Source organism: Arachis hypogaea, chromosome 13 (genome assembly GCF_003086295.3).
Source record: "Arachis hypogaea cultivar Tifrunner chromosome 13, arahy.Tifrunner.gnm2.J5K5, whole genome shotgun sequence".
In the NCBI taxonomy this organism is placed as follows: Eukaryota; Viridiplantae; Streptophyta; class Magnoliopsida; order Fabales; family Fabaceae; genus Arachis; species Arachis hypogaea.
Genome location: NC_092048.1, coordinates 106,708,365 through 106,735,428, shown reverse-complemented (window position 1 = coordinate 106,735,428; position 27,064 = coordinate 106,708,365). Strand labels below are relative to the sequence as shown.

The 27,064-nt window shown below is 39.9% G+C and overlaps 1 protein-coding gene across 3 annotated transcripts; it reads right to left on the bottom strand.

Annotated features, from left to right (window-relative positions):
• Positions 1–20,980: 20,980 nt before the first annotated feature.
• Positions 20,981–25,816, bottom strand: LOC112732544 (uncharacterized). 3 transcript variants are annotated; one of them, XM_025781296.2, is made up of 16 exons: positions 25,282–25,816; positions 24,897–25,018; positions 24,723–24,811; positions 24,596–24,631; positions 24,385–24,478; positions 23,993–24,035; positions 23,811–23,911; positions 23,641–23,705; positions 23,040–23,536; positions 22,877–22,964; positions 22,652–22,780; positions 22,013–22,581; positions 21,773–21,911; positions 21,629–21,697; positions 21,432–21,551; positions 20,981–21,350 (listed from the first exon to the last, which is right to left on the bottom strand). In XM_025781296.2, the coding sequence occupies exons 1-16, from the start codon at positions 25,497–25,499 to the stop codon at positions 21,237–21,239; spliced, it is 2,493 nt and encodes an 830-aa protein (XP_025637081.1). In that variant the 5' UTR covers positions 25,500–25,816; the 3' UTR covers positions 20,981–21,236. The 3 variants fall into 3 exon arrangements, with proteins under 3 accessions (XP_025637081.1, XP_025637078.1, XP_025637079.1); XM_025781293.2 differs by having other exon boundaries at positions 24,340–24,478; positions 25,282–25,813; XM_025781294.2 differs by having other exon boundaries at positions 21,432–21,539; positions 24,340–24,478; positions 25,282–25,813.
• Between the last annotated feature and the right edge of the window lie 1,248 nt (positions 25,817–27,064).

Here is a 27,064-nt window from a genome sequence, read left to right as displayed (position 1 = left end):
TCCCACAGGGATTGAAGGATTGAGCAATTTTAGTTTAGTGGTTGATTTAGTCAAGCGAATCAAGTATTGGTTGAGTGGTTTGTGCTTTGCAGAAACTAAATTGCATGAATTGTAAAAGGGGAAGGGTGAATTGCAGTAAATGGAAGAGCAGGAAAGTAAATGTGCTGAATCTTAAAGAACAAGTAAAGTAAATTGCAGAAACTTAGATTGCAAGAAATGTAAATGACTGAATCTTAAAGTGCAAGAAATGTAAATTGCTTGAATTGTAAAAGGGATTGGGAGTTGGAATTGCAGAAATTAAACAAGCAGAATTAAAATGCATCAAACAGCAAGGTAAAAGATGAATTAAATTGGAATGGATCTCAAACAGAAGAGTAAAAGTGCTTTGAGAATTATAAAGACAGAAAGGCAGTGCTTAATTTGCAGCAAAGTAAAAGAGGTTGAAGATCTCAGGGTGGAAGAGACTAGATAACAGGTCTAGATCTCAAATCCTTCCTTGATCCAACAAGAATAATTGCAAAAGAAATAAAGAAAAGTAAATTGCAGAAGTGTAGAAGAAGACGCAGTAAATAGCAAATGAAATTCAATTATGCAGAAGAAGTAAACAAGAGATCTCAAGATGAGATTGAAACAGAAGTTCTTCAATTCTTCACCCAAGATCCAAAGCAAGAAAATAAAAGAGTGCTCAAGCAAGAACCAAGAAGAAGAGAGATCAATTCCCCTTCTCAATTCTCCCAGGAAATTCAAAGTAAAAGCTCAAAAATAAAAATGACAATTAAAAGGAAAAATTCAAAGTAAAAAGTAGCTCTCTAATTACATCAAACTAACTCCTATTTATACACTTTCTATTCTTGGATTTTGGAATTTGGATGGGCTTTTGATTTGGTGAAGAAATGAATTAAGTTGGAGTTTTAATTTTATTTTCAGCCCAAGTTGCATCTCCCAGGGGAAAGCTCAGTTGGAAAATCCAACTTAGCTTTCAAGCATGCTGCCCATGTGTGCCAAAATTGGTGCGCCCAGCCTTGTTTGAGTGCCAATTGCCTTAGAGCTAAGTTGGAAAATCCAACTTAGCTTTAGACCATGTCATAATGCGCAAGACTTCCTCCTTGGTGCGCCAAAATGCTTGTCACGGCCCCCTTGGTGTGCTTTGGCCGTGTCATAGTGTGGGGAAGAATGGGAGAAGCAATGCTCAGTTGGAAAATCCAACTTAGCTTCCTTGTAGCGCCTTGCCCTTGGCCTCAAGGTCCCAGGTTCAAATCCTGGTGGGAGCAAGTGGAGGACACCTTTGGAGCTAATTTCCTTGGATGAGTGGGCACTCCTCCTTAAGTTTCCAAGAATACCCAAGTTCGAAACTTGGAGGAAGCAATAAAGCTATTTTCCTTGTATTTCCTTGCAAGCTTGGTGGCACTCCTTCCTTATGTTTCAAAGAATACCCAAGTTCAAGTCCTGGAGGAAGCATTCTAGCTATTTATTCTCAAATTCCCTTGCAAGGAGTAGCGTGTGGTTCCAAGTTCGAACCATGGAGGAAGCATTCTAGCTATTTCTTCTTGAATTCTTTTGTGAGGAGCGTTCCTTGCCTTCTCCTTGGTCCTTGGTTCGAATCTTGGTGGCTTCACTCATGGAATTTCATCTTGAATTAATTTGAGGAGGTCCCCGATAAAGTTAACTTAGTTAACTTAGCTTTTCACCCATTCCTTGCTTTCTTTAGTGCTAAGTTAACTATTTTAACTTAGCTTTGTAGCTTCCTTCTCCTTCCATCCCTTGTGAAGCTCAGTTAGCTTTTTCAACTTAGCTTCCCTTTCTTCCTCAATGTGATCAAAGCTTTTTCTTTCCTTTTGGCACGCTTCTTGCTTCCTTGGGCACACTTCTTGTGCCACGCTTTTCTTCTTTTCTTTCTTTCTTCACCTGCAAGTAATCAAAACAACCAATCAAAGTATCACAAAATTCACAAGGTTTATAAATCAATTAATTATCAATTAAATTTAGCTTCAACCTCATGATTTTGCCTCAATTATATGGTGGTTGTTTGATTCACGGAAGTCATGCATTTTTATTCCAAATTACTTACTTAGAATGCAAGAAAGTGCATAAAACCTACTAAAATCAAAGAAAAATGCTAGTGAAACTAGGCTAAGATGACATGTCATCAAGCACCACCAACCCCTCCCTTCCCCTCTCACCCCATTAACCACCCCCTTCTTTCCCCCACTGCTCCTCCGTGCCACCAGCCGCTGTGCCCACCGCCGCCAGTAGCCACGCCGGACGTCACCGCCACCACCTCAGCCACCTCTGTACCCCAACCTCCTTCTTTCGCCTTCCAGGTTCCGCAACACGCAATCCCTTTTATCCATTCGTAATTTATTCTTATTTTTTTCCGTTTATGTTCATGTTAGGATAGTTAGATATGCATGTTGTAGTGGATTTTAGGTTGTTAGGTAGCCTAGGATGTGGTTAGTGGATTTAGGTCTGTTTACTTGCATTGTTCGTGTTTCTGTTTTATCAAATATGCAATTCTGCTGTTGATTTGTTCATGTTCATATGCTATACTTTCCTGCATTTACTGCTCTTTACATTGAATTTTCATACTTATATTCATTATATGTAACTGCAGCTTGATTTTTTTAATTCATATGAACTGTTTGATTGCTGTTTATTTTCCGGAAAAATCCATTTTTAGCCGGAATGCTGCCCAAATTTTTATAAATCTTTTTTACTTTCACTCATGTTTTGGTTTTGGAATTTTGAACTCTATTATCCACTACCTTAACCGAACCATTCCATGAATGCCAGGGCATGCATTCTTATCCTCTTTGATTTTCTGGTTCATAAATTGCAATTTTGATGTTTGATTCCTATTTTTGCTTTCTTTATCTCTATTTGAATCATCATCATACTGTTTTATTTGTTTGAATATGAGTTTCCTATAACTCCTACCTGTGATTACTTGTTACTTGGACTATTTTCATTATGCCTCTTACTTTAACACATTTTTCACTAACTTACTAATTTTAACTCTAACTAACCTAACCTTTTAAAAACTTCTTTTTCACTTTCTTTTACCATTCTAACCAAGGCATGATGTTAATTTTTCTATTTAACTTGTATTCCATTACATTTTGGATTGTGATTTCTTCTTTTCAGACTTTTCACTCATATACAACCCTAAATGCACATTTTACTTAACTCATATTCATTATACTATTGCTCCTTTGCCACTTTGTGCTATTTGCCTATTTGCCTTCCTATTTTTTATTATATCCTGGTTTCTGTTTTTCAGGATGTCAGATTCCCAGAGAAGAGGGAAAGGCAGGGCCACTTCTGGCAAAAGGAAAAGAGGAGAAGCCTCCGTGTCTATCATCGACCTCATGCATGATGCCTCCTTGCGGGAGAAAGCCTTTACCCCGCAGGAGAAGGCCAACCAGCTACTTCCCGCCACTGACCCAGTAAAGTTTGCAAACCGATACTGTGAGCTGAAGTATCCGGTGATTGCAAACTCCAGGAACCTATACCTGGAGCAGACTTTGAAGATCCCAGAAGAACTCCAGCAATATACCTCTGATCAGATCAAACAAAGAGGCTGGTTCTTTCTGGAGAGACCTCTGACTGAGGTTAATGCATCTTGGGTTAGGGAATTCTACTGCAACTACTTCAAAACTTCCCTAGATGCAGTTAACCTCAGAGGGAAATAGATTCTGATTACTGAGGAGACAATAGAAGAGGTTCTGAAGCTTCTTCCTAAGACTGATCAGACAGATGGCTATCAGAAAGCTGAGGAAGATATGCGCTATATGCGATTTGACTGGGATGCAGTCAAGGCCCGGATTGCCCTTGACCCGTCCGTTCCTTGGATCATGGGTCAGAACACCACCATGCCCAAAGGGATCAAGCGGATTTACCTAAACGATGAGGCTCAGCTATGGCATCAGATCTTCAGCAACTACATTATGCCGAGTACTCACGAGACTGAGATACTAGCTGCTATGATCACCCTCATTTGGTGTGTGATGGAGGGCAAGGACCTGTACCTGCCACACTTTATCCGGCACTACATGGCCAGGGTCCACGTCCGTGGCACTCTCCCCTTTCCCTATCTGGTTACACAGCTGGGCCATCGAGCTGACGTGCCATGGGAGGATGCTGATGAGAGGCCACCTGCTGCAGAGTGCAAGAAGCTTATCCCACATAGCAGGAACTTCCTGGCCTTGGGCTACAAATCCCCATTCCTGTTGCTACTGCTGATGATACGGCTACACCATCTGTCGGTCCCTCTTCCTCCACTGCTGCACCATCTACACCTGCCAACACCACTGCACCTCCACCTGCCACAGAGCCTGTCTATCATCTGGTGCACCGCTTGTTTCGACGACTTGACCAGATGGAGCGTCGCAACAAGCGACGCTATGAGCACTTAAAGCTGATGATACGATCCGGACATCCCCTCCGAGCCTGACACACCTTCTGAGGTATCTGAGGAGGAGGCAGATGCACCCGAGGCAGAGATCCATCCCCAGGGAGAGACAGAGCAGGCAGACACCCAGCAGGCAGCACCCCAGCAGATCGAGGCTGCAGATCCTGAGATCCCCATTCAGACAGCCCCTCCTCTACAGCAGCCAGACCCCCAGCCAGCCACCACAGAGACACCAGCTACCATCCCCTCCAGTGATGACACCCCTTCACACCCTGCTTGAATGAGCATCAGGGACGATGCTTCATTTTAAGTGTGGGAAGGTCGCCATCTCTGGCGTATTATTTTGGTGAACCACTACAGACTCTTTTTCTTTTATTTTGGATATTTTTCTGTATTTTTCTCTTTATTTTTATTTTTTTATTTTCTGAGTATTTATACATTGCTACTGTTTATGTATTTTTACTCTATTTCTGCATTTTGCATTTTTAGTTCATATTTTAGCCACTTAGATGCAATTCTAACTTATTAGTTATAGAAAATTGTGGATTAATTAGTATAGTTTACTCTTTTTAGCATAAGATAGCTTAGTTTAAATTGAAAAATATAAAAAGGAAGTAAGCTATGAACTTGAACATAACAGATTCAAATCCATAAACCTTGTATATATAGCATTACATCATGTAGTTAAGTTAACAACACTTCATCAAGGAGAAACACTCAAACTTTAAAGTCATTCAATATAATTTTTACATTGAGAATAATGAGAATTTTTAACTAAACCTGCATGACATACATAAGTGATAAATGATTTTTGAGCTAGAGAACACATAGCCTGTGAGTTTTGAGCTTAATTGTATGGTTACATTCAAACCATAATTTTTATTCCTGTGTGTTCCGCCCTTCTTTTATATTCTGATGTTCTTTACTTTGTTTTAATCTATATGTCTAATTATAGAATATAGAATATAGAATATAGATACATACCAAAAGAATGATTGAGACCATTATTTGAATTTAGCTCACTTATCCCAAAATAACCTACCTTTTACATCACCCTTGTTAGCCCCCTTGAGCCTTTAAATTCCCTTTTTATTCTATTAGCCACACTACTAGCCTTAAGCAGAAAAACAAAATAAAATCCCAAGTTGAATCCTTGGTTAGCTTAAGATAGAAAATTATGAATAGTTTAAATGTGGGAAACCTATTGGGAATATGGATGATAAAAACAAAAGGGTAGAAAAGTTGAAAAAAAAAATTTAAGCAACTCAAAATAAGAAATTTTGGGAAGCATGCTCATGAGAAATCAAAGTGATTAAATTACCATGTGCATTAAAAAAAAGTTATTTTTCAGTATTTAATAAAAGGGATACAAAAGAATTCCCCAAATGCAAAAATAAAAGCAATGCACATGGGATAAAAGAATAAAAATAAAAATTGAAACATGAGCATGTAACATCAAAAGTGGGAAAACATGGGAAAATAGGTAAAGTAATTTTGTTTTACTAAGTAAGTATGTATGTTAGGTGAGATCTTAGTCTAATTAAGGATTCACTTATTAGCTCACTTAGCCTTATACATATATCCTCACCTTTACCTTGGCCCCATTATAACCTTAATTAAAGACCTCATGATTTTTGGTATGACTGTATTCTATAATTTTTGATTGGTTAAATGAAGAACAAAGTTATAGAAAGGAAGAATAAAAAGAGGAATAGAGTGATTAACCCAATAAACACTGAGTGACTAGAGAGTAAACACAAATCCAGTGAGGGTTTAATAGCTCATTAACATTTATCTCTGTTTGAATTATCTAATTGTCTTGCAAGTTCATAAAATACTTTTTTTTTCTCCCATCTCAATTGTAAAAGTGCTTATTGAATATCTAAGGCTTGGCTATATATATATATGACTCCTTGAGGATGTGAATTAATTTAACTACCTGTAAGCTTTATATATGAGTGAATAAATTAGAATTGCATGACTCATTTAGGTAGTTTCATTTTAGAATAGGTTACATTGCATGACATTCCATCACTTTAACCTTACTTATTACCTTGGATTTAGCATGAGGACATGCTATTGTTTAAGTGTGGGGAGGTTGATAAACCCATATTTTATGATATATTTTGTGCTTAGTTTGAGTGATTTATTCAATACTTCACCCACTTATTCATGTTAATTGCATGGTTTTACTTTCCCTTCCTCATTATATGATGTATGTGAAAAACATGTTTCCTATGCTTTTAAATTAATTATTTTAATCACCTTTAATTCCATTCGATGTCGTGATTAGTGTGTTGAGTAGTTTCAGATCTTCTAAGGCAGGAATGACTCAAAGGATGGAAAGAAAACATACAAAAATGGAAGAAAAGTGCAAAACAGAGTTCTGAAGAAACTGGCATCCACGCGATCGCATGGACGACGCGATCGCATGCCAAGCGCGAATCAACAGCGACGCGGCCGCATGACTGACGTGACCGCGCGCCTTAAGCAGAACGCATATGATGCGGTCGCATGGCTGACGCGACCGCGTGGTAAGGAAAAGCTCCGAATGACGCGACCGCGTGACCCACGCGGACGCATGACAGAGGCCACGCACCAGAAATTGCAGAAAACGCTCATTGTGAATTCTGAAGCCCTTTTTGGCCCAAATCTAAGTCCAGAAGGCATAGACCAGAGGTTATGAAGTGAGGAAATGCAACCATTCAGAGAGAGATTCCACTTTAGTTTAGTTTTCATGATTTAGATTTAGTTAAGAGAGAGATTCTCTCTCTCTTTAGGATTAGGATTTAGAATTAGGATTTTTATTCACTTTCAGGGTTATCTCTTTTGATCAGGTTCAATATTCCTTTTATTTACTTCTGCAAGCTACTTTATGAATCCTTTCATGTTACAGATTACTCTTTTATTAATGTTAGTTGAGGTATTTCAGTTTAATATTGATTTCTTTTGTTTATGCTATTGTTGCTTTTACTCTGAAGACGTCCTTATTCCAAGTAGATTTACTTTTCTCCTTTTGGCCTTGGTTAAGAAATCAGTAACTCAGGAGTTATCAAACTCAAACGTGATTGATAATTGTTATCTTTGTTAATTGAATTGAACTTCCATAATCCCAATCTTTTCTTAGGAAATAAATAGGATTCGAAGATCAAACCAATTAATCCCTTGACCTTCCTTTATCTTAGTAAAGGTTAACAAAGTGGAATTAAGATTCAACCATCATCATCATTGATAAGGATAGCTAGGATAGGACCTCTAATTTCTCGTACCTTGCTAAAAGTTTGCTTTACAGTTATTTATTTATTCTAATTACCATTTAATTTACTTGTCATCAATTTACTCGTTCCTCATTCCTGAACCCCTAAATTTACAATCTCCATAATCAATAATAAGAACATACTTCCCTGCAGTTCCTTGAGAAGACGACCCGAGTTTAAATACTCAGTTATCAAATTTAAAAGGGGTTTGTTACTTGTGACAACCAAAACGTTTGCACGAAAGGGATCTTTGTTGGTTTAGAGACTATATCTACAACGCGACTGTTTTTATGACATTCTTTACTGGCAAAAATCACGCTCGTCACTCCCTGCACTCGGAAGAGATTTTCTGGAGCTACAGAAGTCCAAACAGAGCGTCCTCAATGGCTATGGAAAGCAGACTTCCAGAGCTTTCCCGCAATAGATAATAGTTCATATGTTGTTTCAGATTAGAAGGCCCAAAACTGGCGTCCAACACCAGCTTCCTGCCCTTTTCTGGCGTCCAGCGCCTAAGGAAGCAGAGCCAAATGTCCAGAGGCCCAAAGATGACCCCCTAGCTAGCGCTCCACATCCAGAAAACCTCTTAGTACGTGGATCTCATCAAGCTCAGCCCAAACACTTACCAAGTGGGCCTTAGAAGTAGATTTTAGCACTAAAAAGACTGTTGTACCCTTACTAGTCATTAGCTTAGTATTTAAGGGATTTTATTCATAGAACTTACATCACTTTTCTCAATATACACGTTTATCATTGTTTTCTACCTCAGTATGAGTTTCTAAACCTCCTAGGTTCAGGAGAGGAGCCCTACTGAGTCCTATGAATTAATAGAAGTACTATTTCTTCTTCTTCGATCCGTGTTTGATCTATCTCTAAGATGTATATCCGATCTTCATCATGATGAACAGCATGATCTAACAAATTCGCTCTATTCATCACACTAAGATGAACGTGCCTGACAAACCTCCGCGTCTACTTGGGTTTGTGTGAGTACCTGGAAGAAAAGTATGAGCCAACAGCTATGTTTATACATCTCTCAGACGGTTAATCCACAATTTTGTTGGGGACTTCTCGAGACACCAGTTCAGCCGATATCTGGGGGGATTAAGGTCTCTGTGGTATAGGCTAGATTCCAAAAAGCATCGTTCTCTGATCCGAAAGATTCGACTTTGTCTGTGGCGTTTTGAGTAGGATCGCCAAGAGAATAACTTGCTAGAGCTTCACCCTCCATTGGATTAAATGACCAAGGGCCCTGGCGTTCATTCTGTAGCAGAGGAGATCAATGACCATGGGAAATGGCTTTGATCACTTACAACCTGCCATAGAAGAAGATCATTCACAAGCAAAGAAGATAATAGTACCAGAGTTACTTCAGAAAGACAAAGCAACTCCAACTTTCAACAAGTACTTATACAAAATTCTAAACATAATCATATCTACAACCTTCTGATTCCGCCTGACTAAGACCTGCAAGACAACCATAGCTTGCTTCATGCCACAATCCTTGTGGGATCGACTCTGACTCGCTCAGGTATTACTTGGACGACCCAGTGCACTTGCTGGTACTGCTGTTGTACGAACAGTGTAGGGGTTTGCGTACACGCGCACCAATGAGCTTTCTTCTTGCAGTACTATTTGAACTTCATTCTTGATATTTGAATTAGTGGAATTCATGAATCATCACATGGTCTAGTCCTACTTGTTCATATATTCTTGGAGGTTGATTTACTTTTGACTAAGTAGGTAGGAGCATTTAACATGTATTTGCATTCATATAGATAGGTTGCATTGCATAAGTCCTACCATTTTCCCTTCACTCTTTTGGTTCCCTTGAGCTTAGCATGAGGACATGCTAACATTTAACTGTGGGGAGATTTGATGAACCATTATTTCATGACTTCGAAATGAGTGGATTTTATCGACTTTACTCACACTTATCCATATAATTTGCATGTTTTTAAGTTTCCTTCTGAATTTTGTGCTATGATTGAAAACATGCTTCCTAGGCCTTTAAATTACTAATTTTTAATCCTCTCATATTACCATTCAATACCGTGATGCATTTGTTGAGTGATCTCAAGGTTATAGGGCTGGAATGGCATGGAGGATGAAGATGAAGCATGCTAAAGTGAAAGGAACACAAGAAATTGAAGATTTGAGGAGCTGGAACCGACGCGTGCGCGTGGCTGAAGCGTACGCGTGATCAAGAAATTTTCCCACTGATGCGTACGCATGACTGACGTGTACGCATGACCAGGAGCTTCGTCCAAGCGATGCATACGCGTGACGAGCGTCACATGCTGCAACAAAAGGAATATGCTGAGGGAAATTTCAGGGCTGCTTTTGGCCCAACTTCAAGCCCGAAAATGTAGACAAGAGACTCGGGATGGACCTGAGACACATGATACTTCACTTTAGCTTTAGTTTTGCTTTAGTTTTGAATTCTAGTGAGAGAAACTCCTACTTCTCTCTAGGGTTTTGGTTTTCTTAGTTTATTTTTCAATTGGATCTTAAGAGAAACTGCTGCTACCTTCATTTCTAGTTGTTTTCCTTATAGTTTTCTCTTTAATTCCTTTAGTACTCTTTTCAATTTGGTTATCTTGAACTCATACTTGAATCTTGTTAATCTTGGATTTTGTTAATGCATTGAGTTATTTTCATATCCATTGTTATTGCTTGTTCTAATATTGTTGATTATTGTTAGTGGTGATTTGAATTAGATTATGTTCTCGCTTTCATCATGTCTTTTATCTTTGCCCACCAAGTGTTTGAGGAAATGTCATCCATGATCATGGAATATATTTTCTTGCTTGGTTTGGGGTTGAGTAATTAGAACCTCTTGAGTTGTTATACTTAAGTGTTAATTGGTAAATGAAAATTGCTAATTAGCTTGAACCTCACCAACTCTAATCTCTCTCCATGAAGTGACTAGACTTGTGAGCTAAAGTTAATTGTTTCACTTGACTTTCCTTCAATTGTTAAAGGATAACTAAGTGAGAGCAATAAGCCTTTACCATCACACTTGGAAAAGACAATGAGGATAGAAATTCCGATTCTCACCCCTACCCAAGACCTTTTATATTGATTAATTGTCAACTCTTGCTAGTTATTTATTATTCTAATTTCTAGTTATTTATTTTTCTTGCTCTCAACTTTGAAAATTCCAAGGAAAATTCTAACCAATAATGTGCATCTTGTGTCAATTCCTAGGGAAGACGACCTGGGATTCTACTCCTAGTTATTGATTTTATTTGTGACACACATTTTAACTTTAGCCAGCGAAAATCTCGTCGGTTGAGACTATACTGTGCAACTTGATTTGGAAATAAACTTTTTGGTAATTCTTGACCGATATTTATCTGCTTGTCAGCTGGCTTTTTATTTTTCTTCATGGCATTAGAGACTTTTTCCAGGTTTGATCCAAGTCTGTTCTTGGGCCAGCCTCTTGTTCTGACACGTGGCAGGCTTCGAAGGTCGTTCACGTCACTCAACGTTGCTTCTTCGTGGAATAACAAGATTTTTCCTTTGCATCTCTCTTGATATTCTTGCATCTCAACCATGACAATGTCAAACGCCCGATGCAGAATTTCGGTCAGCTCCTCGGACTCTGATGCAAATTCGTATATATTGTGCGAATGAAACACCAAATCATTGAATCTCTTGCTTCTCGACTCTAGTAGAGGCTCATCTTGGCTGCTCTTGATGTGTGTGTGCCTCCTCTTTATGTTCTTGCTCTAGCGCTCCAGTATGTATTTCAGTGCCACGTTATCCACTTGCTCAAAGCTTAGGACGGTCAGGGAATGGAGGCACAATATGCCCCTTGACTCGAATAGCTACCTCTCATGATACTGCATCGTAGGTGACCAAAAACTTGTTGAATGCTGAGTTGAAAATCTGCTCTACAACTTTGTATGTTGTGAAACCTAGGATAGATGCATTGATCTTGTGATGCAATTCACCTTTCCTCTGAATTGTGTTTGGACTTCCCTAAACTTCTCGTGGCTATACACGTGTTGAAACTGCACCTCTATTGCTGATTTTGTTGCGCACGGTATCACGGTGTGAAAATCTTCAATGTCGAAATCTCTCTCTCTTTGCTTTCTGCTTGCTAGGCAATTGTCGTATTGCTTCACGAATTGCCTCAGGGAGCTGTTGCGTGTGATGAACTTGTTGAAAAATGCGTGCATGCTCTCGCTCCTTTGTGTGCTTCTCATCCCGACCCAGAAGTGGTGATCCAGATAAATTGGAATCCATATATGCCGATCCTCGTACAGCTCTACAGAATGAACCAAACTAATTAGCCGTACTAAACCAAACTCTGTGCATGTTTTGACCCAAAAGGTAAAGGCATGAAAATAATTCGAATTAAAACCTAGGTCACCTGAGAGCCACTCGTTGCCTCCGAGACCGAACTTTGTGATGAAATCATTCCAGTTTCTGTCAAATGCGTCTTTTGTGAACGAGTTCCAAATGACGTGGCTCATCTCTTGTTCAATTTCTTCGTGTTGCTTGTAGCCGTTTAATTTGTTTGGGATCTTTTTCATGATGTGCCAGATGCACCAGCGGTGAATTGTTGTTGGCATGCACATCTCAATGGCCCTTTGCATCGATGCGCATTGGTCGGTGAGAATTTTGGTGCCTTGGCTCCCATGCAACGGAGCCAACACTTGAATAGCCATTTGAATGATTTGATGTCCTCATTTTTCATTAGCGTGCATCCGAGAAGTGTCGACTGATCGTGGTGATTAACAGCCACAAAAGAACCAAAAACCATATTTTACCTGCATAAATGCACACTCTCACACATTGGTGAACCGAAATGTGTACATATGGTGAACGTACAGACTTACTTTGGGTGAACCAAATATCTGTTTGGGTTTTACGTGGTGTCTAATGAAACGACGACATCTCCAAAATACTCGCATGCCGCCCTGCTTCTTGCATGGGCCCAGAATGCATGTTTGATGGAGTGATCACCTTTGAGGTTGAGCTCGAAAAAGAAATTTTAGTTCTTCTCTTTCATTCTTAATAGGTACTTCCCAAATTCTTTAGCGTCGTCTTGTTCAGACACATTCCGTACTTCCCGTGTGATGTAATTCCTCACGTCTTTTTCTATAAAACTTAGTTTCCAGTGACTGCCAGCTGCTGCTACGAATGATTGATAGATTTTGCTGGGTCTGATTCCGGCTTCCTCGTTGGTTTCAATGCTGCGATGCACGAACATGCTTAGCTCCCTGTGTTATTTGAGCATCTCTGTCCGGTCTGGACAGCAAGGATGTGAGTGATTCAAAACAACTTTGGAAATTATATAGAGACCCACGTTCTTCAATATGTGTACGTATATCCTGGCTGGACAGTTTATGCCGGCTGAGAGATTTGTCTTCAGAGTAGGAGATATCTTGGATTTCCACCTCCCCTCTCTGCTGCATAAAATTAGTTGATTCTTAATCTTGTCTCCGTCCTGAGTCGTGTTCCTTATTTTGGTAGAAAAATCGGCAAGTTTGGAATAATTTTTGTAGAACTTTCCAGCTTTTTCTAATGTCTTGAAAAGTATCCCGACATTTGGCACAAATTGTTCATCCACAACACACATGGTTTGCAGAATGAACTGAACATGTTGTTATGGTGAAACAATAGTATAAAACTAGATGAATGACACATTATCCATTACATAAATTCAGATTCAAACATCTTTCTGCATATGAACCGAAAACGTCATTATGGTGAAACAATTGTGTAATACTGAGTGAACAAAACATAATCCATTATATAAAATCAAATTCAAACAGCTTTCTGCATGATGAACCGAAACACATACCCATGGTGAAACAATTGTGTAGTACTGAGTAACGAAACATAATCTATTATACAAAATCAAATTTGAAACACTTCTGTCTACAATTTTGATATCAATTCAATTTAGATTCAAAATACCCACATCTATTCAATTCAATTCAAATAAAATTAGCAATTGCATTCCATTAAATTCAATTCAAAATTGAATAATTCAAACCTCATCAGCTTGATTCTTTTGGGAAGAATAATCCAAATCGCTCTCATCAACTGATTTGAAGTTGATTCATTCATGTTTCAATTCAAAAGTCCAGATCGAAGAAGAAGAAGAAGAAGAAGAAGAAGAAGAAGAAGAAGAAGAAGAAGAAGAACTAAAAACAGGAGAATATACACATATAGAAGAATCTTTCTAACTTGTGGAGGTAGTATGAGAGGGAGAGTGAGAGAGGGGTGGGGAACCACTAGCCGAGATGGGTTTAGGCAGGTGCAGTATCATGGCAACGATCCAAGGGTGTGGAACCGAGACGAGTTTTTTCGGTTGGAACGGGATTCTTTTACCGTTTTTGTAGACAGGCTACCGGGGGACATCTCGAAGCAGGAATTGTTTCGTTTGTTTGCATGGACGGGGAGGATCAATGACATTTACCTGGCCAAGAAGCTGAGGGGTGGAGCGATCTATCTGTTTGCTTTCATTAGATATACCACAAAGGGAGGAGCTTTGAAAGCCATCTCAGAGATGAATCACCTATGCTTACGGGGGAAGGAGATTTTTGTAGGAGAGGCTAAATACAGGAGGGATATCTCCACGGGGAAGAAGGCACTGGAAAGCGAAGGCACAAGGAGGGACTCTAGGACTAAGGAAGTTGATAGTGGGAAGTCTCATGGTGTCAATGGGAATCCGTGGAAAGCAATGATGGATGATCAAGGGAGACGTTTTGCTAAGACCCAGGATCACCCGACTGGGAGCAAAGCTTTGGAAGTGGAGCCTGCTAATCACGGTAATTGTGTGTTGAATGATACAGAGAGACTGGGGATGAAGGAAATACATGCATTGGTGGCAGAGAAGAACTGGGACTGGTTGCAAAGGAGTATTGTTGGGAGCACCATGCAGGCTATTGACTTCCGATTATTGAACACCATAGTTCGAACAGAATGGCCTAACGTAGTAAAGGTGTGTGAGTTGGGGGCTTACAAAGCATTGTTAGTGTTTGATAGTGCGCATAGTGCGGCCGAGGCACTCACTCTTAACATCGATGGTCTGTTGAAGGTCTTCTCCCAAGTAGAACGATGGAGTGAGAATAATCGGATTGACAAGAGAAGGGTATGGCTTGAATGCATTGGTGTCCCGCTACATGTCTGGTCAGAAGATATGTTCCGGTTGATTGGTGCACAGTGGGGAGACGTAGTGGGATGTGATCAAGGCACTACTTCATGCTCGTCGTTCAACGCTGGCCGGGTTTTGATTGATACAAGCGGGTTTGATGTCATTCGTGAAAAGATTTGCGTCTGTGTAGGTACGGCTAGATTTCACGTGATTGTTTCAAAGGTGGGGAGCGGGGGTTCTACTTCGTTGGACTGTACTATGAATGGTATGGTAGAATGGAATCGGGGAATCTTCATCGGAGAGAGCTCTGATTTTATGGGTCGATCAACTTTTGTTGATGATAGTTGTGCTCATGGGCAGCGGGGCAGAGGGGATGCAGCGGCGGAGGTCTTGCTGACGCCGAAAAGGGAGGACGCGCAGAGTAAGGGTAGAGTTATAATATCATTGGAAGAATTAAATGAGTGGAGTACCGAACTTTTAAATTCTAAAACGGTAGGGCCTATAATTAAGGAGGTTGATCATAGTGTGTCACACGCGGATATTGCGGGATCCCCTGATAACGGTGCAGTTGCTGATTCAGAAAGAACAGTTATATGGGACCTTCTTGGTGGGCAGAGAGCTGATGAAGGAGAGGTAACAAGTAATGCTAAGAGGAATGTGGGCCTTAGTGTGGTCTGTTCCTATCCTAATGGGTTTGGGGCCCAAAACGATTTCTCCAACGGTAAGGAACTTCTTTTGGGCTTAAAGCTTTCTAGTCCACACGATGTCATAGAGGGAAGGCAGGAGGTGGCCCAACCTGTTGGTGGCTTGGAGCAGCGGCCTTGCAAGACCCGACCCGGTGACTGGGCGAGAAGGGTTACGAGGACTGAAATCAGAAAGACCCTTCGAGACGGTGTGCACGCCGTTGATGGCAGGGCTGGGCAGGAAATTCGAAAGGGAGCCTTCTTGGAGCAAGGGGCTGTCGTTGATGCCACGGGGGAATGCGGGGGACCAGGGCGCCGGAAGGATTCAGGGGAAGAGGGTAGTTCGGCCATGAACCAAGCTGACGGTGGGGCGCGGATTTCATCGCCACTGGACCCTTTGACTGTTGATGAACGACCGCTTACGCTGGGGGTGGGACTTATTAACCTCGGGAGGGAAGGTGAGATGGTTGTAGCAGAGGCAGCCGTGGATGAAGGTGAGGCGTGGTGTACTGTAACTGGTGAATTGGGGGTTGCGGACAGGCAGCAGACAAGGGGTGATTCCGGTTTAGAGAAGACAGTGGCAGTGGAGAACGAAGGGACGGGAGGAGTGTTGGCCGAACTGGGGAAATCCCGAGTTGATGCGGAGAGTGAGGCTGGTTCTGAAACGTCTACCATTAAACGGGCGGAAGACATGGATGAAAACAGGAAGGCTTGGAACCTAGCTATGGAATCTGGAGCTGTGCCATACGATGAGGAAGATGATATTATGTTGATTCTTCAGGAACAGAATGAGGCAATAGCATTGAGGAAAAAACAGGCGAAGCATAAGGAGAAAGTCAGAAGAAGTCATCCAAAAAATCGAAAAAAGGTGTGTACATTTAGTTTAAAATGAATTTTTCATCTTGGAATGTCAGGGGGTTGGCGGGAGTTGGAAAGGTTAGCATGGTGAAGAACTTTAGGCGGAAATTTAATTTGCATATGTTAGGTTTGCTAGAGACAAAAAAAGAGGTCCTGACTAAATTTGATGTTGTGCAACTGTGGGGTAATGATGGAATGGCCTGGGAGTTTGTGGAAGCAGAGGGAACTTCTGGTGGTCTACTGTTGATGTGGGATGCATCGGTGTTTAATTTAAGTAACTGTTATAAAGGGGGGAGGTGGTTATGTGTGGAAGGAGTGTTGGTAAAAAATAATTTTCGGTGTGCCTTCTGTTTAGTGTATGGCGAGCATGTTAGGGAGGAAAAGCTTGTTCTGTGGGAGGAGTTGAGCTTCATCTCTGGATTATGTCAAGTTCCTGTTTGCTTTATGGGGGATTTCAATGAGATTGTACAGATAGAGGACAGGAAAGGGACTACTTCTCTGCCAGTGTCTGCAGCAGACTTTAAATTTTGGATTCAAGATATGGAGTTAGTGGATCTAGCCTTGTCTGATCGTAGATTCACATGGTTCAGGGGCCAGTCATGTAGTCGCATCGACAGAGTTCTGGTGAGTTTGGAGTGGTTAGAAGAGTTTCCTGAAACAAGGCAACGAGGAGGACCAAGAGGCTTGTCATATCATTGTCCCCTGATTATGGATGTTGCGAGGATGGCAGGGGGCCCAAGGCCGTTTCGAAGTCTGGATTCTTGGTTTACTCATGGTGGCTTTCTGAGGATGGTGAAGGAGGAGTGGAGGAACTTAGGGGAAGCTCAATTCTTGGAAAAGCTGAAGACGATGAAGGGCCCACTAAGCAAATGGCACAGAGAAAATTTTAGAGATATGGACATGAGGATTAATCGGCTTGAAGAGGAGATTAGAAAAGTGGATGAATTGGTGAGTAATGGAGTGTATGATGAAACAGCGGAAGCTCGGAGGAAGGCGCTTGTGAGCTCCTGTAAGACATGGTATATCAGGAAGGAGATTCACTGGAAGCAGATGTCCCGATCCAGACATGCTAAGGAGATGGACAAAAATACTAGGTACTTCCACAATATAGCCTCGGCAAGGAGGAGGAACAATCGGATTGATGCATTGAGGATCCATGGAAGGTTAGTGAGGAATCAATCCAGGATCAAGGTTGCTATACGAGACTTCTATAAGGACTTGTACCATCAGGAGCCTTCTCCTAATATAGGGTTTCGGGATGGGTTGGTAAGGCAGATAACTGAAGAAGAGGCCACAGGGCTGGAATTGATGCCAACCGCTGAAGAAATAAAGAGTGCTGTGTGGGATTGTGAATCATCAAAAGCACCCGGGTGTGATGGATATAACATGAACTTCATTAAGAAGTGTTGGGACACAGTTGGCAAGGAATTCATTGAAGCAGTGATGGGATTTTTCCGTTCAACTGTGCTGCCTAGGGATTCGAATGTTACTTGGGTGGCGTTGGCGCCAAAATTTGTTGGGGCAACAGAAATAAAAGATTTGCGCCCAATTAGTATGGTGGGTTGTGTATACAAGGTCATTTCGAAGGTGTTAGTTCGGAGGATGCGGAATGTGATGCCAGGATTAGTAGGTGAGACCCAGAGTGCTTTTGTGCAGGGCAGAAGAATTCATGATGGGGCATTGATCGCCTGTGAAACTGTGCAGTGGGTTAAGTCAAGAAAAAGGAGATCGGCCATAATTAAACTGGACTTCCAAAAAGCTTATGATCGGGTCAAATGAAGTTTTGTGGACATAGTCTTGCAGAAGATGGGATTTGGCCAGAAATGGCGGGGGTGGATCAAGGAGTGTGTTTGCTCTGCGTCTATGTCGGTGCTTATAAACGGGTCCCCCTCTAAGCCATTCAACATGGAAAGGGGTCTACGGCAAGGAGACCCTCTGTCTCCCTTTCTGTTTGTGCTAGTTGTTGATGTTCTTCATCGAATGATCGGAGAGGCAGTAAGGAATGGGTGCATTTCTCCACTGTTGGTCGGACGGGATAACATTGAACTGTCGCACTTGCAGTTTGCGGATGATACTATACTCTTCTGCCCTCCGGAGGAAGAGACTATTAGGAACTACCAGCGGCTGCTCCGCTGCTTCGAGGCGATGTCGGGGTTGCGTATTAATTTTGAGAAGTCAAGTTTCATTCCAATTAATTGTGACCAGGGATGGACGCAGCAGATGTGTTATTTGTTGGGATGCAAGGAAGACACTTTACCAGTCCGATACCTTGGCATTTCTTTGGGAGCGAATCCGAGATTAGTGAAGACCTGGAAACCAGTGATTGAAAAGGTGGAAGAAAAGTTGAGTTTGTGGAAAGCTAGGACGCTCAATAAAGCGGGCAAGTTAGTACTCATTAAATCTGTCCTCAATAGCTTGCCTATATACTATCTCAGCTTGTATAAGATGCCGAAGGCAGTAGCGGAGAAGTTGATCTCTTTACAAAGACGGTTCTTGTGGAATAAGGAGGATGGCAAGGTGGGCATGCCACTAGTGAGATGGGAGGTTGTGATGGCTCCTCGGAAGGCGGGTGGATTGGGAGTGGGAGATGCAATGATCAGGAATACCGCTCTTCTATTTAAGTGGTGGTGGAGATTTTCGAAAGAGGACTGTCCCTTGTGGAAGAGAGTTGTGTGCTCTTGTAATAGCATGAACCCTTCTCAGATGCTGTGCGGTCAGCCTATTCCCCCAAGGGAGGGTCCGTGGAAGGATATCTGTCAGCTTCAAATAAGGGAGCCGCAAATTAGGGAAATGATGATCAGAGGTTTGGCTATGGATGTTGGGAATAGCAAAACAATCCGGTTCTGGGAGGACGTCTGGTTGCCTAGTGGTAGGTTGCAAGATACTTTTCCAAGACTCTTCTCGGTTTCAAACCTGAAAGGATCGGTTATAGGGGACTGCGGGTTTTGGGATGGCTTAGCTTGGATATGGAGTATCCAATGGAGGAGAGAGTTATTTCAATGGAAATTGGAACTTTTAAACCAGCTCCATGAAGTCCTGCAGTCAATCAGCCTAACACATGAGAGAGAGGACAGGGTGATCTGAAAATTTGATAAAACTGGTATTTTTACGACTAACTCCTTTGTGCAGGTGATGCATGCAGCAGTTCTCCCAGAGGAAATAACAAGTTATAGCTTCACTAGTGCTATTTGGAGGGGCTTCGTACCGTCACGGGTTGAGTTATTTGCCTGGTTTGTATTGGTTGAAAGGGTAAATACTAAGGAAAGACTGTGCAGATTAGGTGTCATTGACCAGCTGGATAATATCTGTGTTTTTTGCTGTAAGGATGTTGAGTCTGCCTTCCATCTATTTATTAGTTGTGAGCTCACTTGGCAGGTGTGGTACGCTTGGTTGTTCGCTCTTGGAAAGGCTTGGACTGTGCCAGCCACATTAAAGCAGCACTTTGAGAGTTGGACGAATGCTTCACAACAAAAGAATGAGAGGAAGCGGTGGTTGATTGGATTCTTTGCTGTCATCTGGGCAGTTTGGCTAGAGAGAAATGATAGAGTTTTCAATAATCAAGGCTCAGGTGTGGGGGATATTATTAACAGATCCTTTATGCTTTCTGATGAGTGGAGTGGTGGTGAACCTTTTGGTTGTTGATGGCAATGCCGAAGATGACTAGAAGGTGCTCTATTTTATGTGTTGTTCGATGACTGGTTGTACTTTGAGTTGTCTTTGTTACTTCTCTTTCTGTTGCTCCACCCTTTTGTGTTGAGCTCTTGTTTACTTCAAAAAAAAAAGAAGAAGAAGAACGAAGCTTATATATTACATTGAAGTCAATCTAGATCCATAACGAAGAACGCGAGTAGAGAAGAAGAAGAAGAATAAGAAAGAAAACGCGAACAGAGGAGAACGATAAAGCCTATAACGCGAGCAAAGAAGAAGAAGAAGAAAAAAAAGAGAAAAGAAAGAAAAACGCAAGCAGATAAAAAGGTTTAGGTTGCAGCAGCAAATTTACGTTGAGCAAAGGTCATACAAGATTTACGTTTGGAGATTAGAGGAGACGTGTATAGCAAAAAAGACTTGGATAATATCCGTGTATTTTTTACATAAATGTAAAGTATTATTATATAAATAAAAAAATTTAGTTGTAATATTAGATATGCCAAATTTAACATAAAATTAATGAATTAAAAAATTAAAAATTAGTAAGATCTCTTATATTTTATGTAAAATTACAAAATTTTTATCAAATATAAAAAAATTATAAATTTTTATATATATTTTTAAGAAAATTATAATCTTTACAATTTAGCCATATTATAATTTTTATTGTTATCTGTTTAGTTCTGTTTAATTTCATATCTATAAATTCTATGTATTATTTTACCCTATTAACTAACCCAACAATTTTAATATGTTCGACAAGTTTTTTTAAATAAAAATATTTTAACATAACAAATAAAATAAATTTTATATCATTATACGCAAATATAATTAATAGATAAAATAAAATAATCCAACCATCCAATTACTTTTAATTCTTGAAGAGATCTAAAAAAATCACCTAATTAAAAAAAAAATCCTAACATACCTTAATATAAATAATTTAATAACTGATTAAATCATAAAAAAGAATTACTGAGAGAATTAAATCTCCTAAAAGAGATGCTAAAGCTAAAGCAAAGAGAATTGATTGGTATTTTATTTCATGAGAGGTGACCAAGTGTAGGTAACTATTTTATTTTAATGTATTCACTGGTAGTTTTTAAGGAGATAACAGCAGCAAGCGTCTGATTCGATCATACACTAATAATTAATAAAAAATAACAAGGGCGCGGGCGCGATCTGATCTTCTACAAACTGCGAAGAGAGAGTAGAGTACACTATATATGTAGAAGTAACTAACTAGGGAATTGGATGTGATGTGTTTATCAGAGAAAGTAAGTCAAGTGCTGCTGCTTTCTTGAGCCGCCTTCTCCGTACAACTCGTTCCACTGCTTCAACTCGCTCATTCCAGCCCCCTCCGCCGCAAAGCTTGCAGCAACCTAATAATAATAATCATCATCATCATCATCAAGAAGTAGATCACAATCACCGAGACTAACTAGTGTTGCCAAGTGCGTTACCTGAGCCTTTGCCTCCTTCAAGTCCTGCATATTCAATGCCCTAAGGCTAATCACTCTTTCTTGCTTCTCTTCTCTTGCTTCTTTCCCTTCTCGTGTTGTAACCGCTTTCTGCTTTTGCTCCTGTGAACACCGTTATAACAATGAACGCATAATAATTCACGATTCAAGAAATGTATTGAATAGAATGTGAGAGTTACCAGAGTCTTGAGCCTCTCTTGCTGAATTAGCTCTCTCACAGGCCGATATGCAGCAGTTGTGCACAGATTCTGCGTTGACAAGTTGGGGAATCAGAATTCACAATTCAGAATTCAGAAGCAGGAGGAGGAGGAGATAGTAAAAACCTTTATATCGCTCCCAGTGTATCCTTCTGTCATAGTTGCTAGTTGCTTAAAGTCAAGTTCATCATCCACCTTCTCTTTGGCCAATAAAGTCCTCAGAATCTTCTCCCTATTCTCCACAGATGGCAGCCCCACCATAATTCTGCATTATCATAGAAATTCAAATCACTCCATCATTTTTCCTTTTGAAACGAAAGAGCTCAACACTATAAAGTGAAGAATAAGAGGTATTAGTTGGCATGCCTCCTTTCGAATCGCCTAATAATAGCTTCATCGAGGTCAAATGGCCTATTGGTTGCAGCAAGAACAAGGATGCGCTCCCCTGGTTTGGTCATAAGGCCATCCCAATGTGCCATAAATTCATTCTTGATTTTCCGCATGGCTTCGTGCTCCCCAACTCTAGTCCTTTGGCCAAGCATGCTATCGACCTCATCCACAAATATAATGGTGGGGGACACCTTGGCTGCAAGCGTGAATAAAGCCCGAACGTTCTTCTCGTCTTCGCCAAACCATTTTGAAGTGATGGTGGACATGGACACATTGATGAAACTTGCCCCGGCCTCCTTCGCAATGGCCTTAGCCAGCATTGTCTTGCCGGTGCCTGGAGGTCCAAATAGCAATATTCCTCTGCAAGGCTTCAAAAGTCCTCCGGTGAAGAGGTCTGGCCTTCGAAGAGGAAGCATTACCAGTTCTTGGAGGGATTCTTTCGTCTCTTCTAAGGCACCAATATCAGAGAACTTCACATCTATCTCATCTGCTGGTATCACCTCGGGTCTTATTCGCTTCTCAAACTCGTTATCCGGAGGAACTTCCTGCAATTAATTAATGAACAAAATGCTCAAACTGAAAAGTGAGGAGAGGAGATTCATCACATGCACTTACAGCAGCTTTTGATGATGCAACTGATTTTTCCCCTTCTTCCTTTGATGCTTCTGCTCCAGGCTTTTTTACAGGAGCAGCATCTTCAGACTTTGCTTCTGGGTTTGTAACACTTTCTTCCCCTTTTGGCACCTTCACGTTCGGATGACATGACCAGAACGAAGAACATCAGACACACAAATTAGTACTTGATAGGAAATTATTTCAAAATCATGTGGTAGTACCAACCTCAGATTTAACAGCTTGATCTTCCAATTTCGATGTGTTTTTTCCAATGAGTTTTCCCTTGTGGAATATACCCAAGGCATGGGATAAACTGTTTTACAAACAACAAAATAAGTAGTAAGTAAATCCAATTTAGATTCAGATAGTTTACGTAACTGCCACTCACCTATTGCAAGAAATAACAAGTTTCCCATTTCTGTATTCAAGGTCTTTGCTTTTCATCAAGTGGTAAGAAAGCGCCGAGACAATAATCTCTTCTATGTAGTTACTGAGAACCATTGTGTCAGCAACACAGATTGAATCCAGGTCTTCACAAACAAGGTCATTGGCTGCAAGCACTTCCATGATATGGTTCTTGTTATCCTGAACTTGTATCTTCTTCATATCCTCTTCCAACTGAGACTTCCAGCTGACAAGATGAGATTCATCGTCTGGGGGCTTGACTTCTATGGTGTACGGGAAGAGTGAGTTAAGCCGGTCATCTACCTCTTCATAGTCATTACTAGAATCAAGAACTTGTGAACCAAGAATCAGTATTGGTCCAGATAGTTTCTTCAACATCTTTTGGAACAAGTTATATATCCTTTGTGATCTATATATCAACTTATCAACGTCACGCAGATATAGCACAATAGGGTAGGTCTTAGACACAAAAACCAGAACCTGCAGGTAAAGCATCCAACTCTCAAATCAATGTCTCCCTGGAGGATATGGTTAACTCCAAAAAAGAGCTTCTGAAATCTCCATATAGATGTAACATTCATTACCTTGTAAAGAGACTGTATAAGAAGCTTTTCATCAAAAGACCAGCTAGTTGTGCGTTTCAGAGGAGCTGAAAGGAAAATGAAGAGCATGACAAATCATAAAAGGAAGAGAAAAAACGGCGCTCTCAGAATAAATATGAAATGCATATTAGTACAGAATTTCTTGAAGTAACCTGGATTTGTATGATTGCTTTGCAAACCAAGGGTGCTAATATTTGACGACGAAGAAGCGTTCCTGCGGAGCTTTGGAGGATTGCAAGATGCTTCAGTCCCCCTGCGGACCAAGATGCAAGTAGTCAGATATAATGTAAACAACATACCTTGTTCTCCTAATGCGTAGAATTTGTGTTCTTACATTGATTGTAGGTCCGCTCCGCTGCTCTGCCTATGTATTCTGCCTGCAATCAAATTCCCCCAGCCAGTGAAGTAGTAAGTTCAAAAGAATGAACCACTAGCATACTTGGTTAATTAATGAAATATGAAAAACTGTTGATGGTAGGGTAAGCCGCCAATCCCTAAAAACTATGTCTGAATTTCGAATAGTCTTCAAGATTGTCTGTTTTCGATTCTCTAATAAATCACTTAATGGAAGTAGATTCGCTTTCCATTCATTTGAAAAGGTCTATGATCTCTTCCCAAACCAAACATGAACCTTTCAATTCAGCTCTCACACTCGATTACTTATAGGATAATTCTTCTTACTCTCTTTTATGAGCCTGTCCTCTCTTCTTCTTATTTGTATTGTACCTTTAGGTTCCTCCCTCTGTTGAAAGATTGAAAATGAGCCAAATAGGTCTGATAATCGCTCCAAGGTCGACTCTGAGGTGGATCTTTTGAAAGACTACACACCATGTAGACAAAAGTTAGGTTCAGCCCAGTAAGAAACATCATGTTTCTCTCTGTGATAGAAACAGAATCCTGAACAAAGCAGTAAAATGATAAACTAGGAAAGGCTTACAGATTCTTGATTTCCAAAGCCATATCTACTCTGAATCTGCAGCGATGAAATACCAATGCTTATGTACTAAAGTAAGAGGGTAAGTAGAAATGAGTCAAATTGGGGAGAAGGGAATTGATGCAGTCACCTTCAATGAAAAGTCAGTTAAATCTAAAAGAAGCAACTTGGCCTCAAAGTAATGTGCCAAAGCCTTTGCAAGCATCTGTTGATAGAGTTCTGGAAAAAGATAGAAGGGAGATGAAGTTAGCCTGACAAAGATGATGACAATAAAAACACGAAACCATTTGAATCTCAAACTAACCTGCTGGCCCTGAAAGCAGAATAGTTTGGCTTGCAGGGGCAAGATTTCGAGTATACTTGGAAACCTCGGCATGCTTTAAATGGACATAAGCAGCACTTGTCAGCAAAACCCTTGTCTGCTCACTGTAATATAAATAAAAACCGCCTCAGATATATAAAGAACTCATCTCTGTTAATCATTGTCACTTATTCCGCTATTATGGTGCAGTCTTGTTAGTTATATCAAACAGTTATATATCCTCTTAAAGAAAATTAAAGAAGGGCGGTATTACAATAACGCCACGAGATGACAACATTCATTCGTGTAATATGAGGACAAAACAAACAAACAGTGCATGACAATCAAATCTAAATAAGGGAGAAAGATAGAAGGGAAAGAGGTTTGCCTGAGATAATAAGGGAATTTATCAAAAGTGACAGTGCTTTCTCTTCCATCAACAACTTGTCGTAGCATTTCCTGTTCTATCTTCTCAGCGGTTATGGCGTTTGAGGAATATGTGGTAGCTCCCCATATTCCAACTCCTTGTCCAGAGGCCAATCCAAGTCCCACTCCCACTCCAACCCCAACACCGATCGCAGATAGCAGAATGCTTTTCTGTTCCATCACTCTGATCTTCTGATCGTTCAACTTTGTACTCTTTCTTTTTTGATCGCACAGAGAAGCCTACACAAAACAAGTTTAATTTATGATTGTTGGGTGTTATGTGTTGTGATGGATAAGTAAGAAAGCGTAAGAGTGCAGCATGTTGAAGAAGTAACGGTCCCGAGGCAGAGGAAGTATGGGTGGTTAACGGCGGAAGGGGTGGTAGAGGCGGTTGTATATGAGTTCCCGCTTTGTGCGAAGAGTAGAGAGGAGAGCGCATTGAAGTTGGCGTCTGTTGAATATTTAAAAGAGCAAGGTTGGTGACTCATGCTTCCTCTGCCTTACGTGTCACTATTCTCATATTTCTATTTTAGTTTTTTAGATTAGATTTTTTTCCATTTCAGTCAAATTCTATCCTTGTTTGGATATTCATACACTTCTTCAATTCAATTTTAACAATATTCTATAACATATTTTATATTATAAATATATCAAAATTAAATTGATACTTCTTTCCATTCTTCAATCTCAAGCCAGTGCAAAAACGCAACTTGCAATGCAAATCTCTTTCTTCTTCGTGCCACACTGGCACAAGTCTTTTTCAGATGAAACTTTTCACCCCAACCAAGAACACTCTTAAGCCTTAACTGCAGAACCCTATCCTTTTTCTGAAAAAAGAAAACCATAATTAATAAGGGTTAATATTCAAATTCGTCCCTGAAAGATGACGCGATCTTCATTTTCGTCTTCGAATGATTTTTTTAATCAAATTAGTCCCTGAAAGATAAAATATAAGTCAAATTAGTCTTTCTGTCAGAAAGTGCCACGTGGCATGCCACGTGTCACTTGACATGTAAAAAAATTTTTAATAGTCAAAATAGTCTTTGAAAGTCCAGACGTCCCTCAAATTTTAAAAATTAGTCAAACTAGTTCTTATATAATTTTTTTTATTTTTTCTTCATAATATTAAATTTGAAATATTTTTTTATACTAAACAAAACATTAGTAATCGTATCTTTTCTTCTTAAAAATTTTTTCAATAAAATTATCTCTCTCCTTTAATTCTTCTCAAAATCTCTCTTATTCTTTTCTATTCTAAAACATTTTTCTTACATTATTACATTTTGCTGGAATATATATATACTCAAAATTAAAATGTATGTATTTATTACCTAAATAAAGTTATATGCTCAAAATCAAAATTTATGTATGTTAAACTAAATAAAGTTGTACCACTATTTTTTTCTACTACATTTTTTTAAAACATATAGGATGTAATGGTATAACGTACATATAGGATGTAATGGTATTACTTACATATAGGATGTAATATCATAATGGAAAAAAAAGATGTAGTAGAAAAAAATAGTGATATAACTTTGTTTATTTTAACATACATAAATTTTAATTTTGAGCATATAACTTTGTTTAGGTTAATAAATACATACATTTTAATTTTGAGTATATATATATATTCCAGCAAAATATCATAGTGTAAGATAAAGGTTTTAGAATAGAAAAGAACAAGAGAGATTTTGAGAAGAATTAAAGGAGCGAGATAATTTTATTGAAAAAATTTTTAAGAA

What these genes read in the sequence shown, in the direction of transcription:
- LOC112732544 (XM_025781293.2), bottom strand. Translation starts at nt 25,499, where the DNA reads ATGGAACAGAAAAGCATTCTGCTATCTGCGATCGGTGTTGGGGTTGGA. An exon ending in GCTTTGGAAATCAAGAATCT is followed by an intron (nt 24,479 to 24,595) that starts GTAAGCCTTTCC and finishes CATGGTGTGTAG; the next exon opens with TCTTTCAAAAGATCCACCTC. An exon ending in AAGAGAGGCTCAAGACTCTG is followed by an intron (nt 21,552 to 21,628) that starts GTAACTCTCACA and finishes CGGTGTTCACAG; the next exon opens with GAGCAAAAGCAGAAAGCGGT.